Raw genomic sequence first — 13547 nt, 5'->3', positions numbered from 1 at the left:
AGTCCAGGAGGTAAAGGGGCAGTAGGGAATGCAGAGTTACTATTGGGTTATGAGTTCAGATCCAGATTCTGCTGTTTCTGATGATTCAATCCTCATTTTGAAAATGTCACGAGTTTCTCGGTAATGATAGCAATGGATACTATTTCAGGGACTGGGGAGTTGGTTCAGTTGGTAACGCGTGTGCTGTGTGAGTGTGAAAACCTGTGTTCAATCACTAGGACCCATTTCCAGATGTGGGAGTGTATGCTTATAATGCCAAAACTATGGAGGCAGAGAGCAGCCAGCCTAGTTTAATGAGTGCGCCCCAAGGCAGCAGAAGACCCTGTCTCAAAAAACAAACAACCAAAGCTGAAGTGGATGGTGCCTGAGGAGCAACACCCGTGGTTGATCTCTGGCCTCCACACACTCTGCTACACATGATCAGGCACACGCACACATGTGTATGCCCCCAACCATGTGTGCATACACAAAACAATCTAGTTTCTACTTCAAAAGCACTATAATAAGAATGAAACAAGTTACCATGTATGTGCAGAGCCAAGATTAGTCTTTGGAACCATGTGATTATTCAGCAATCTCCTGTTGTTTATTGACTGTTCGTCTGCTGGAATGTGCAATATGGACAGGGACTTTGCCTTGTCCTTAAATGTACACAGTGACCAAACCAGTGCTTCAGAAGCACGTGGCAAAGCCACAATAAATACTTGTTATCTTCAAGTGTGGATGACAAAGGCCTGTTGGGCTTGTGTCCACAAACCAGAGGTCACTCTATTACTTGAAACCAGAGTCCTTAATTTTGTGTGTACTCTGGAAGTGCTGCCGAGTGACACTACTTTAATTGGCATAGGCTAATATGCAAACTTCAGAGGGCCAGTTAACAAGAGTCAGAGAAATACAGGCTCCCCTACTAATACAAGCAGACTTAACATTGACATCGTGAGAGAATTTTCATTTCAACAAACTACCACCCACATAATTAAACCAAATCAATTTCATCAGAAATTGGTGATCTTAATTTCTGTTGTTGATTTTCGGAATTGGCTGTGTGGCTGTAGGCAATCTGATGATCTAGCAACCAGTCCATGGTGTTCTGGCACCTTCTGCTGAAGAGCTAGAGAACTCTCCTTGCTCTGAAGCATGTCACTCCTGTGAGTGACTCTTCATGGCTCAAACTCTGGGAGAATCCCAATCAGATTTCTGGAGGCTTTGGCACTTGACTCCATAGGTCAGATAGCGATAGAGACTCTTGGCCAGCTATTACTAAGAGTACACTGTAGGAGACAGCATGGTAGTAATCAGGAATTTTATCTTAAATACCAATTTCCGTAAATTGCTTAAATCATGTAAGTCAACAGTGGGAGCATTTGTCACCAAGGAAACCAAGAGGACAGTTTAATCCCCCATAAGATCTTCTCATCTATCTCCACCAACATGGATTTTTTTCCAGTTCTATTCATGGTTATTCCTCCGTGGCAAGAAGCCTGGTAAAGAATATGCTACTCACCAGGCAGTGGTGGCACATATCTTTATTCCCAGCACTTGGGAGGCAGAGGCAGGTGGCTCTCTGTGAGTTCAAGGCTAACCTGGTCTACAAATGAGTTCCAGGCCAACCAGAGCTGTTAACACAGAGAGACCTGTCTTGAAAAACAAACAAAAACAAAACAAACAAAAAAGAATGTGCTACTCTCATGGTGGCAAATTTTGAGTCTAGTCCTCTGTCTTGAACCCCATATTTCTATCAGGTCCCCACTGGCCTTAGAGTATAACATCTACACAAGTCTATCTTCCCACCCAAACCTGCCAACCACTTGAGATCAGGTCTAGCTTTATATCAACACCATTTCCTGGCCGCCACCATCCTGGGAGCCAGACATGATATTATGGATGAGAGCATGATCTCTGGATGTTTAGAATTTACTAAAGGCAAGTGTGGAATGTGCTATAGGCAAGGCTTTTGCCCTCATTTCTTCGCCTGTAAGATGAAGTTCTTCTTTATAAGTTTACCATGAAAATGAAAAGAGATCATAAACAAAATGTTCAGCCAGACATATAGTAGGTACCATTATTGTTAGCAGAACTAATAAAATTTACTTCTGTCTACTGAGGACTGTTCTTGTATCGCTTTCCCTCCCCTGCTTCTCCTCTGCTCTCTTCTAGCTCGTATTCATTGCACTTTGATTCTACATTGAGACATACTAAGCAATTGTCATTTCATCTATTCCTTAAAGAGTTACCAAATACCTCCTAAGTCCGATCAAGTCTACAATCAACTACCTTTGGTAGATCTCCCTGGTCCAATCCTGAGCAGGGCTTTCAAGAGTCTGGAAGCTCTGATACCTTTCTTTTTCTTTTTCAGCTTCAGCTCCTAACAGGCTCTGTCTTTTTTTGCCATTGTCAATTCTTTCCCTTCCTCCTTCAACCCCACTACCTCCATCTTCTGACTTGTGTGTTTGTCTGAGGTAGACAGCTTCAGGCTCCAGACAACGCTTTTTTACAAACTTAGCCAAGTCCCTCAATGGAATTAGCCAGTCCCACCCCAGAGCTCACATTCAACCCGGTCTCAGCATTCAGGTAAGCCTTGCTGAATGAAGTGAAACACAACAGTCTTCCTAGCAGCTGCCTAGGTCACCCCTGTGTTTCTCCAGCTCATGGATGCTCTTTGAAGATCGATACTTTACAAAGTATTCTCCTGGCCCAGCTGAAAGAGCCCCGAAGATCCTCAACAGAAAGCACACAAGAATCATAACCGCAGCATCACTTTGTGGAGTGTCAGAAGAGAAGGAAATGAATGCAGGCTCGATACTGGTGTTCTACAGCCGCCTTTGTCTGTTTTGGAAAGAGAAGCAACTGCTAGTCATCTACTCAGGGGTGCTGGGCAAACCCCCAACTGACCCTCCAGCTGAATTTTTTACTGAGGGTGCAGATTTCAAAGCTGAGACTGACTGTGTGGCCTTTGAAGGCCTCATATAGGAGAATGTAGGTAGTGGAAAAGCACTTTATGGTAGATTCCATCTGCTGCCCAACCGCAGTGACCTAAGGGGTGGGACACAGAGAGAACACAAGCCAGGAATGATGCCCTGAACAAGACTGCCCATCTCCCTAGAGATCTTTTGAATCAAGAAACAAGTCTTTTAATCAGTCTTTCCAGTTCAGCATCTTTGGAAATTCGCCATTCAACTTGCACAAAGCAACTCCATGGTAGTCAACAGGTCAGTGTGAACCTTGACATTTGCCAGTTTATTGTCCTTTCTTATTCCAGAAGTCTGGAGTTGTCATAACTCCCATATGTCCTGCCTTCAGGGCCAAGGCAGGTATGAGTGGACAGCACACCTGAGTGTGAGCTGGCAGCCAGGAAAAGGCCTTGCCACCATCCCCCCACCACTCACTTCTGGCTATTATCGGGTCTTCCTGGTCTATAAAGGGGAAGGGCTGTGACCTCTGCTTTGTACACCTAACTTCCAGATCAAAGGTTGGGTTCTAGTAGAATTAATGATTGTTAAATAAATGAATAAATCAATGCACCTTCCAGAGAGGTACTGAGAGTGGAACCAACCAGGCAGTTTTCACATGTGGGAAGTATGTTTTTCCTTTCTCAGTCTTTGTTACATTCACTGTGTGCATTAGCATGACTATTAAGTAATTTTTAGCTCTAAAATTTAGGAGATGGAGTAAAAGTTCTTTCTGGGTCTGGGATTATATAGGAGGAACACATAGTAAGAAGATTTACTGAAGTCAGATACTTAATCTCACTCACCAGGGGCACCCCAACTCCTGCTGAGAAATATTCATCTCAGAGACACCATAGGAGACTGACTCTTCAGTTCTCCTACACCCTTGGAGCTGAGTTACAGAGTAACCTGAAAACAATGCTCCAGAATTCACCCCACTAATAAACCAGAGCAAAGTCCACGACAAATTCCATGGAGAAGTGCGGAGCAAAGGCCAGAACTCCAGGAGAGGACTACCACAGACCAGAGACAGTGGCCTGTCCTGAGCCAGGGTCCCTGTGCCAGCCCCAGCTGTGGGGGGCCATGAGCTCCGTGCTGTCAATCTTCTTGCAAGAACTCCCAGGCCCATTCTTAGTCCTGGGGATCTTCCTGCCCGTGACTTTGCTGCTTTTCCTCCTGATTGCCTACTTCAGGATCAAACTGATGGCAGGTAAGTGTGAAGCCCCACAAGGAAGGACTCATTCCTAAAACACATCAAAGCTCCAAGAAGCCAGAGAAACATAACTTTTTGATTGACAGATATTTCTCCCCTAACCCTCCCTTAAGAGCCTTGATGAACTGGGCAAAGTTTGACACTTTCAACTCCATGGGTGATGAGGCATATAGGGTTTGACCACTTGCTATAGGGACTTCTCTGTAGTTCCCGGTAAACAGACAACGGTGAATCAGCAAATTGGACATAGAGCTGCTTGTCTGTCCAGAGGCAACAGATTCATAAGCATTATGCTGTTCATGCTCTGCCTCTCCTATGCGACAGATGTGTATGTATGTCATAGTCCTTGTAAGGACTCCTGTCAGTCACATATATGCTGGGTTCTCACTGATATTTAGTGCTACTGGGAGAAGCTAAAGGATTTGGGTGCCACAGCTGGGAACTGGAGTTCCATTCTTGCCTCTTACCTCTGCTGCTTCATTGACAAGATAAACTTTCACAACCTCAGAAATGTATCAACCATGAAATGAGGCACAGAGCAGGTCAACACAGTCTCACAGTACATACACACTCATCTGCATGGCTCTGCATGTGTGTGTGCACGTGTGTGTATGTGTGTGTGTGTATGCATATATACATATATGATATATATATGTATATACATATGCATATACATAATATATACGTGTATACACGTGTGTATATGTATATGCATATGTGCACACACTATATATGTGTGCATATGTATGTGTATGTATATATATACATATATATATATATATATTTATGTACACACTACACACACACACACACACACACACACACACACACACACACGATCATTTACATATGCACACAACATCCTCAGCCACTGAACTTCTGCTTAAGACATGTTCCAAGCATTTTACTACCAGTGTTTAGGCAATGCAAAACACTACATCCTGGACTAGAGCAGAAACTTCCCATAATCAGAAGCTAAAGGTGATCTGTTATGGGCACGTAACTCCTGGATTGTGCTTGTGTAACAGAATTTAAAGGAGCTGGACTGTGTTTCCAGAGGTTACATGTTGATTTGTTTTTCAGCAAATATTAGGTTAATACTCATTTTAGTAACATCGCTAAAAATCAACCAGCTTCTTAATTTGGATGGTTCGTATTAAAGTCCTGAAAAAAAATGGAAGCTGGCCTTGGTTGTGCACAGCTGTAATTCTAGCCCTCAGGAAACTGAGGCAGGAGGTTTCCTTAAATTTGGGCTACAGTGTGAGACCCTGTTTTAAAGCACAAGCCTTTAATCCCAGTACTCAGGAGGCAGAGGCAGGCTGACCTCTTGAGTTTGAGGCTAGTCTGGTCTACAGAGTATGTTACAGGACAGCCAAAGTTACATAGGGAAACCCTGTCTTGAAAAACAAACAAATGGAAAGTCCCTGCTCTTCTACAAAAACTTGCCAAGTTCAAGCAATGCTTTCCTGTATACTATTAAGTAATCACAACTGGTGCCAGCAGCAGAACAATTAGGGACACTTACGTCTAAGATGATACTTAGAATACAGAAAACATAGATTGCAGTACAGAATCCTGCTTCCTGTCAGAGCCTACAGGAGAACTCTGCAGCCCAGTGTTTCTTAACCTTCCTAATGCTGCAACCCTTTAATACAATTCTTCATGTTGTGGTGACCCCAACCATTAAATTATTTTCATCGCTACTCATAACTGTAATTTTGCCACTGTTAAGAATTGTAACATAAATATCTGTGCTCTTCTGATGGTCTTAGGTGGCCCCCATGAAAGGGTGGTGACACACAGGTTGAGAACCACTGCTGTAGCCTTTCATTTCATGTCTCATTTTTACAAACAGCTCTCATGCAGGGCGATTAAGGGATACTTCCCTATGCTCTGCATGGACCCATGTGACAAGTCCTTTTCTTTATGGAGTGAGTCACACCCTTTGCTGTTCCCAAGATCAGTCTTCTAGAAATTCTGCACCTAGATAGTTAAGATTCCCAAGCTTTGGAAAAACTCCAAAACAAGGAAAGAATTGAAAATCAAGACTCCCAAACCTTCACAGCAGGGTTGCTTTAGCCTTGCACATTGGCTCACTGCCCAGGGTTACAAACATTTCCTGGTGGAAGACCCACTACCAATCACAGATGTCCTGGGTTCCCACTAACACTGGGAAGTAGGAGTAGGTGTCAGCCAAGCACTTAAGTTCTTCACATACTTAAGGTTAATCTCTGGCTGTTTCTTTAGCAAGATAAAATCTAGTGTCTCAAAAATGCATCAGGTACGAAATAAGGCAAAAAGATCAGAAGAGTTTCTTGGATTTCAGTCTCTCAGTGGCCTCTGCTCAATAGTTATAAATGATTGGATTATTCTGTGGGGTATTTGGTTATCTGGGAGAGTCTATAAAAAGTAAACAGCTCAGTTTTACCGCTTTTCTTATCCCTGGGAAAATATCTATTACATGAAAAACATAAATTGGTACCCAGTGTTTTATTTAAGTATTTAGATAATTCTATGATCTAAACAAATCAGTCAAACTCCTTCAGAACACCCTGGAAAAGCCAAACTGCAGTTGGAAGTATTACCTGAGGATTGGTGCGGGGGGCAGCGCAGACAAAGTGTTTGCTTCGTTAGGAGTTTTACTGCTGTGATGAAACATCAAGACCAAAAGCAATGTGGAGACAGTGATGCACATTGTTGTTATTTTGTAAAAGTTCAAAAATTAGAAAAATAAAGAAGCCGAGGAGATGAAAACCAATGCGGTGGAACACAAACTAGAATACATTAACCATAGTTTATTCCAGGGTGGGGAAGGGAGAGCAGGAGTGGGAGTGGAAAAGACGAGAGAGACACAGAAGAGGAAGAAGGGGAGAGAGAGAGAGACAGAGAGAGAGAGAGAGAGAGAGAGAGAGAGAGAGAGAGAGAAGGGATGAGGTTGTGGGCTTGAAAGAGGCTCTTGAATGCGCTCTGAGTCCCTACGCAGCCCGAGTGAGTAGCCATGATGTGGCCACACAACACAGGGCCCTTTAAGCTGTCTAGGTATCTGCCCGAACCTTTCACACATCCCGAATCACGGTCCATTAAGGGAAGGGAAAGCAGGCACTAAAACTGGGTAGGAATCTGGAGGCCTAAGCTGATGCAGAGGCCATGGAGGGGTGTTGCTTACTGGCTTCCTCCTACATTCTTATAAAAGCCAGGGCCCCCAGCCCAGGAGTGGCACTATCAACAAAGGGCTGGGCCCTCCCACATCAATCACTAATTTAAAAAATGCCCTACAGGTTTCCTATAAGTCTAATCCTAGAAGCATTTTGTCAATTGAGATTCCCTTCTCTCAGATGACACTAGCTTGTGTCAAACTGACTTTAAAAAAATAGCCAGGACACTGCTGTTGATCACACTGCTTGGTCTAGAACTGACAGATGTGTACATATCACTATGACTATTGTATAGTGGCCTCCACCTGTCCTCAGAACATCCCTACCTAGTTAATCTGTCTGGAGATCAAGTCACAATAAAAGCACAACATTTGTAACTCAACAGCACTGGGAAGTGTTGGTGAAGCATGTGAGCGATGGAAACACAATAACTAAATCTTCCTTCTTTCTCCATTCACCCCTCCAAGTGATATGCTATGCTAATGAGCTTGTCCTAATGCCTAGATTTTCTCTTGGGTCTGCTCCTTCCCTCTCAAAACATTTTACCCTTGGCTTCGAAAGATTGAACCCAGGGGGCTGTAAAACTGGAAGCCTCACATAATGGGGCTGTGAATGACATCCTTTCAACAACTTTAAAGCTTGCTCCAGATGTATATCCTACCTCTAGATAGCAACTGGCTGTCACTCTTTCAACAAGTACTTGTGAATCTACTCAAGGCAGTTTTCTGCTCTTATGACTGAACACCACAGACTATTTCTTATAGTTCTGAAGACTGGGAAATCCAAGGTCAAGTGGTGCCTTCCAGAGAGGTCCTACTTGCTAGTAGAAACTCTGTGGTCTAAGGCAGCACATAGCAAGAGGTACCTAAAAGACTGAGACAGAGTTTCTCTGTGTAGCCTTGGCTGTCCTGGAACTGACTCTGTAGACCAGGCTAGCCTTGAACTCACAGAGATTCACCTGCCCCTGGGATTAAAAGCGTGCACCACCACCACCTGGCTCACAGTTCTGCTCTTAAAGGCCCCATCTGGGCCTAGAGCTTTAGAACCTCACAATAGGTGTGAAATTTCAGTGTGAGCTTTGCTGGCAAACCAAATTCCAGTACTACTATGTACTACAGCTTGTCCTAGGCAGTGGGGCAGACTTTCACTATAGACTTTTGGGACCAAGAGGAAACAGTCTTCCATTTGGAAATCTACAAACTGCATCAGAAAAAAATTAATCCAACATCAGATATGTAAATCTGTATGTTTCTGATCTTGGCCTCAGACCAAGTTAAGGCTAAAATGCTGTGGATTTCTTCCAGACTAGTGGCAAGCTCCATTCTCTGACCCCCAGACAGGCTTTATTCGTGCAAGAAAGGTATCACTACACTAAACTCTCTCCTTGAACCTAGCCAAGGATGAATCCTGGCTTTTCACTTTAAGTCTTTTCAAAAATGTCAAAGCTGAGACCTCTCACGGGACAGGATCTTCTAAACACCTAAGGGACACCCCCAGTGGTGGTCTAAGCCACCTTCTCCACTGTCACCCTCTTTTGCTGGCTCTCAGTGAAGTAAGTATCTGCAGACTGTAGGCTGTGGGTAGGGGAAGCACGATTTACTTCAGTGGAACAACTCTGTGCATCAGTTACTTAACACAACGGAGGTCATCTACAGCCTGTTACTTAAAAACCGTAGTTCTTTCTGTGCTCATTTCCTAAGGGTGTGTAGTATTATTACCTCTCCAGTTGGAGGATAAATGAGATCCCTTGGCCCCAAATTAAAACATCGCCAGTTTTATCCATTTAATAGCATCCACCTAAAAATTGTAAACATATGGGCAAATGTCACATAGCTAATCTTCTACTCAGGGCTACAGCAAGTGTAATCATTTCTATTTTGTTTCTGTAAAGAGAAGGACATTGATAGATGAGCCGGTGTGTTCACAGAACCCCCAAGTCCTACATTCCAAAACAGAACACCAACTTGTGTGCTTCATGTATCCTAAAGTCAGGCAGAGCATCACTTTTAGATACGTTGGGAAGTGAGTGGAGGTAATGTCATCATTCAAGATTAATCCCTACTTTTCAAGCTTTGAGGTGATGGTGCATGGAAATTTAATTAGTATGGAGAGAACATCTATTTTCTCACAAAGGAAGAAAGAAAATTCTCTAACATCCTGCACACGTTAGTCTGTCATTTGCCTTGAGAAACAGCTCTTGGGGCAGAGGAATGAGTCTTAAAACTTTCTAGAAATAGCCAAACCCTCCATCATCACTGCCATGAACATTTTTTCATCCCCTAGGGTAGCTGTGATCTTCATTTCTCTCCAGTATTCCAAAATCTCAACCTCTAGCGCCACCCACCTTCCCAGGTATCATAACCCTGACCAAGAACAAACTGCTCTAGAACCCAAAGTATCAAAACCAGTCACTTTACTAAACTCTATCTGCCGAATGGATAAGTAATATCTTGAGAAACACATGTGGCTAAAGCATCTTTTACTGAATATCATGCCTAGATTTTAGTTCTTTGGAAAGAGCAAAGTAATGAGTCAGGACAGTGAGGTTGCTAAAATCCCTGACTACAGGGGATTACTATTAGCATTTGAGTCTGGAACGTGGCTTCTCGACTTAATTTAAAACTTCAGCATCCTCATCTGTAAGATAGAAATAAGAACAGCAGGGTTCAGCTACAGGGTCAGTGTGGAAAATGAGCGGCTACAGAGTGTAGGATGGTTTTTTTTTGTTGTTGTTTTTATTTTTATTTTTGTTGTTGTTTTTAACTCTTTAGGCACCTACCACTCAGCTCCCAAATAAATGTTCGGAGACTTACTTATGAATTTGCCTGGCTTTAGTTTGGCTTGTTTCTAGCCAGCTTTTCTAACTTATTTCATTTCTCTTTAACTACCTTTTGCCTCTGGGCTTTTTTACCTTTCTTTATTCTACATTATCATTCTTTCCTGTGACTGCCTGTGTGGCTGGCTGTCTGGCCCCTGATGTCCTCCTCTCAATCTTCCCTCTTCCCCAGATTTCTCCTCCTATTTATTCTTTCTGCATGCTAGCCCTGCCGATTTCTCTCTATTGCCTAAGTATTGGCCGTTCAGCTTTTACTAGACCAGTCAGGTGCTTTACGTAGGCACAGCTTCACAGAGTTAAGCAAATGCAACGTATCTTTGCATCATTAAACAACTATTCCACAGTGAAAATGAATGTAACACATCTCCAACTAATATTCCACAACAGAGGTGTTAAAAACCATCCCCATCCTGAAAAATGGTAAACCACTATTATTCCTGCTGGCTTATAAATCCTGAGAAATCCCCATTTGTGTCATTATAGGTGTCACTAAAATTGACTTAGAATAATTAAGCCACCCTAGGTGACTTACTTGGAAGGCCCAGACAAGATATGAAACCTGGTTATTTGGCTCCAGAGATAGTTTTCTTGGCCCACCCAACACCAGGCAGGTTTATCTTCAGCTTACAGGCCCAGGAAAATAAATTCACTACCAAGTTGAAAAGCAACTGAGGGAAATCTGTAAACAAGGGAAGAATGTTTACAAGAGCTTTGGGCAGGTTGATCTTTTAATATAAAAGAAATACAAACTATTCCTAATGATGGCAGCTCTTTCACATAAATATCTACCCCAAGCCAGGGAGAGTTTTCACCCATGGCCCAACAGAGAGAAATCCTTACTGCTTACAGAATTGTTCATAACAAACTCAAGTATTTCTTAAAGCCACCTGCTTAACTCGTCTCTGCACATCCTCCCTAATAGACGCCTGTGATTAATATGACAGCCTAATTGCAAACTGCTTTTGGAGAGAGGTAAATTATTTCACTTCTCTTATTTCTGTAGAGTGCCTATGGCAGACATTTAGTCACTGGCTAGATGAATCACTACAGCTCGCCAAGCTTGTTCTCTCATCCTAGGTCTCTGGTTTTTGTTTTTTTAGTTCTCTCCCTTCAGTCTCTTATTTGGGCCACGAACTTTCAGCTCAGCGATGTATATCCTTGTCCGTCATTGAAAGCACTTCTTACACAGGTGGGGAAGAAATTACTACTGCTTCAGTGAGTTCACAGTCTGAAACAGAGGTCATCTCAAAGCAGCATCTTTGAAAGAGCAAATCATGTACATGGAAAAGCAATGGAACCCAGCCGCTGAAAGTACAGAGTCTAAAGGCAGGCTGCCTGGTGTCAGATCCCGAATCCATCCGTTTCTGTAGTCTTGGGAAGGACTGCTTTATCATCATGTGTCCCAGGCTGCTCACACATAAATCAAGAAGAGATCAACTTATTTCAGAACAAGAATGAGACAGTATGCAACTTAAGTCACTACAAGAACTGGTAGACCCAGGCAAAGTTAGCACAGTGTGTCTGGCACATAACTGCTGAACGAACATTGCCTATTCAATCTTGTGGCTCACATATCACAAGGCATGTCCTCATTTGAGAATACAAAGCATTCCCTAAGTATTTAAGCAGGTAGGAAGTGTTTCCTAGGTGCATGGTAAAGGACTGGATGGCATAGCTTGATGTGGATACCAAGAATGTTGTCAAGATCAATTCCATAAGCATGGCATTAATAAGTGATGTCGGTGGCTGTGTGTATGTGTGTGTGTGGGGGGGATTGTTTGGTGTACCAGGAACACATAAGGAATATATATTGAGATCTTAACAGAGATCTCAAGGTTAAAATCAAATTTGGTTATGGACAGACATACTAGATGAAGACACACAAGCAGTGAGAAGGCCGTATGCAAGGCAAGCAGGTAGGAGTGAGTGGTAGGTAAGGGGCTATGCTGATGCTACAGAGAGAGGAACCTGGGGACTGGGAGATACCACTAGGTTTGGTAAATTGGAGTAAGTGGGATGCCACTGAAGACTTTTAATATTTTAGCAGAACAATTTTTATTTAAGTATTTTTAAGACATTAGGGAATTCATTGGCTCTGAAAAGTTGAAAGCACTGCCAGTAAAAGATGCCAAAAGCTTAATGCCCAAAGGGAACGTAGAGAATAAGTTGACTTGTCTAAGGATGACACATATACTCAAGTATATTTTGGGAAAGGAGGAAGGACAGTGTTAGGATAAATCTTTTCCGCCAAAAGTCACCCGAGCCCTACTGCCACGTGGGCGGTCTCCACCAGCTGCCTGAGTTCTGCCCGCTAGGTGGATCACATCACACTGGAGGAAGAGCGGAGGGGAAAAAGGGGCCACTTCCTGGTTGTCCTTCCTTAAATATGAGTCTCCCTGCTATGTCACTTCCTGCCTGGATCACCACTTCTTACTACATTTCCCAGAATCCTCGACTCCTAGTCCTGCCTAACTTGCTGCCTCATTGGCCAAACAGTACTTTATCATCTAGTAAGACAAACACATACACAGAAGCACTTCCCTCATCAGGACAGAAACCTTGTTTTTCTAATTCCTATACGTCCCAACTCTTGGCCTACACATATGCCTAATGAAGGTTTCCTGAATATGAGAATCTAAACATCTGCTAAATAGAATTCTTGCATGTTAATGATCTCTAATACAGTGACTATCTGTCCTAACCAGGAACATTCTTTTGAAGTGGCTGAGGAGGGCCAGAGATATGGCTCAGCCAGTAAAGGTACTTGCCACCAAACCTGATGATCTAAGATCGATTCCTGGAACCCAGCTGGTGGAGGGTGAGAACAGACCCAAGCTCTCTGACCTCCACACGTGCTATGCCATGTTCATGACTACACACGAATACACTCAGAATATTAATGGAATTTTTTAAAAAGGAAGATGAAAAGGTGAGGTCCCACAGTAGAGACCCAGTCTTCTGTAGCCCACGGAGCTGCCAGTCAGAAATCCTGGCCAGTAGCTTCTAACGGGCTAAGAAGGGTCCAAGGCACTCAAGTGTCTACAAATTAACCAATATTTTTCCTTTCAGTTGATGAAGAACTTTTTCAAATTTCTGATCGCCAAAACAAGTATGGTTCTTCCCCATATAGGCGAATGAGACGAAGGTGACTGTTGGGATGACTCAGTGGCCAAAGCACCGTGAATTTCCAAAAGCCATAGCGCAGTGGTCAACAGAACCATGGGGAAATGACCAAGAACCGTGGATGCATCAGCTCCCACCAGAGGACTTGTGTGTGATCTGGTTAATGGCAGTTCTTCACAAAGTACCAAAGACTTCAGATTTCTTTAATATGCTCAGTGCATGAGGCACATCATCTTTTATTGTGACTTTACTGACTTGGGGGGGAGGGGCAG

At 43.1% G+C, this 13547-nt stretch overlaps 1 protein-coding gene across 1 annotated transcript; it reads left to right on the top strand.

Annotated features, from left to right (window-relative positions):
- Nucleotides 1-4025: 4025 nt before the first annotated feature.
- On the top strand, nt 4026-13301 carry Smlr1 (small leucine rich protein 1). Its single transcript, XM_027402899.2, has 2 exons — nt 4026-4158; nt 13222-13301. The coding sequence occupies exons 1-2, from the start codon at nt 4032-4034 to the stop codon at nt 13299-13301; spliced, it is 207 nt and encodes a 68-aa protein (XP_027258700.2). The 5' UTR covers nt 4026-4031.
- The last annotated feature ends 246 nt before the right edge of the window (nt 13302-13547 follow it).

Source organism: Cricetulus griseus, chromosome 2 (assembly GCF_003668045.3).
Source record: "Cricetulus griseus strain 17A/GY chromosome 2, alternate assembly CriGri-PICRH-1.0, whole genome shotgun sequence".
NCBI classification, from domain to species: Eukaryota; Metazoa; Chordata; class Mammalia; order Rodentia; family Cricetidae; genus Cricetulus; species Cricetulus griseus.
Note: the sequence above shows the minus strand (reverse complement) of the source record. Positions and strands in the feature narration are given on the sequence as shown.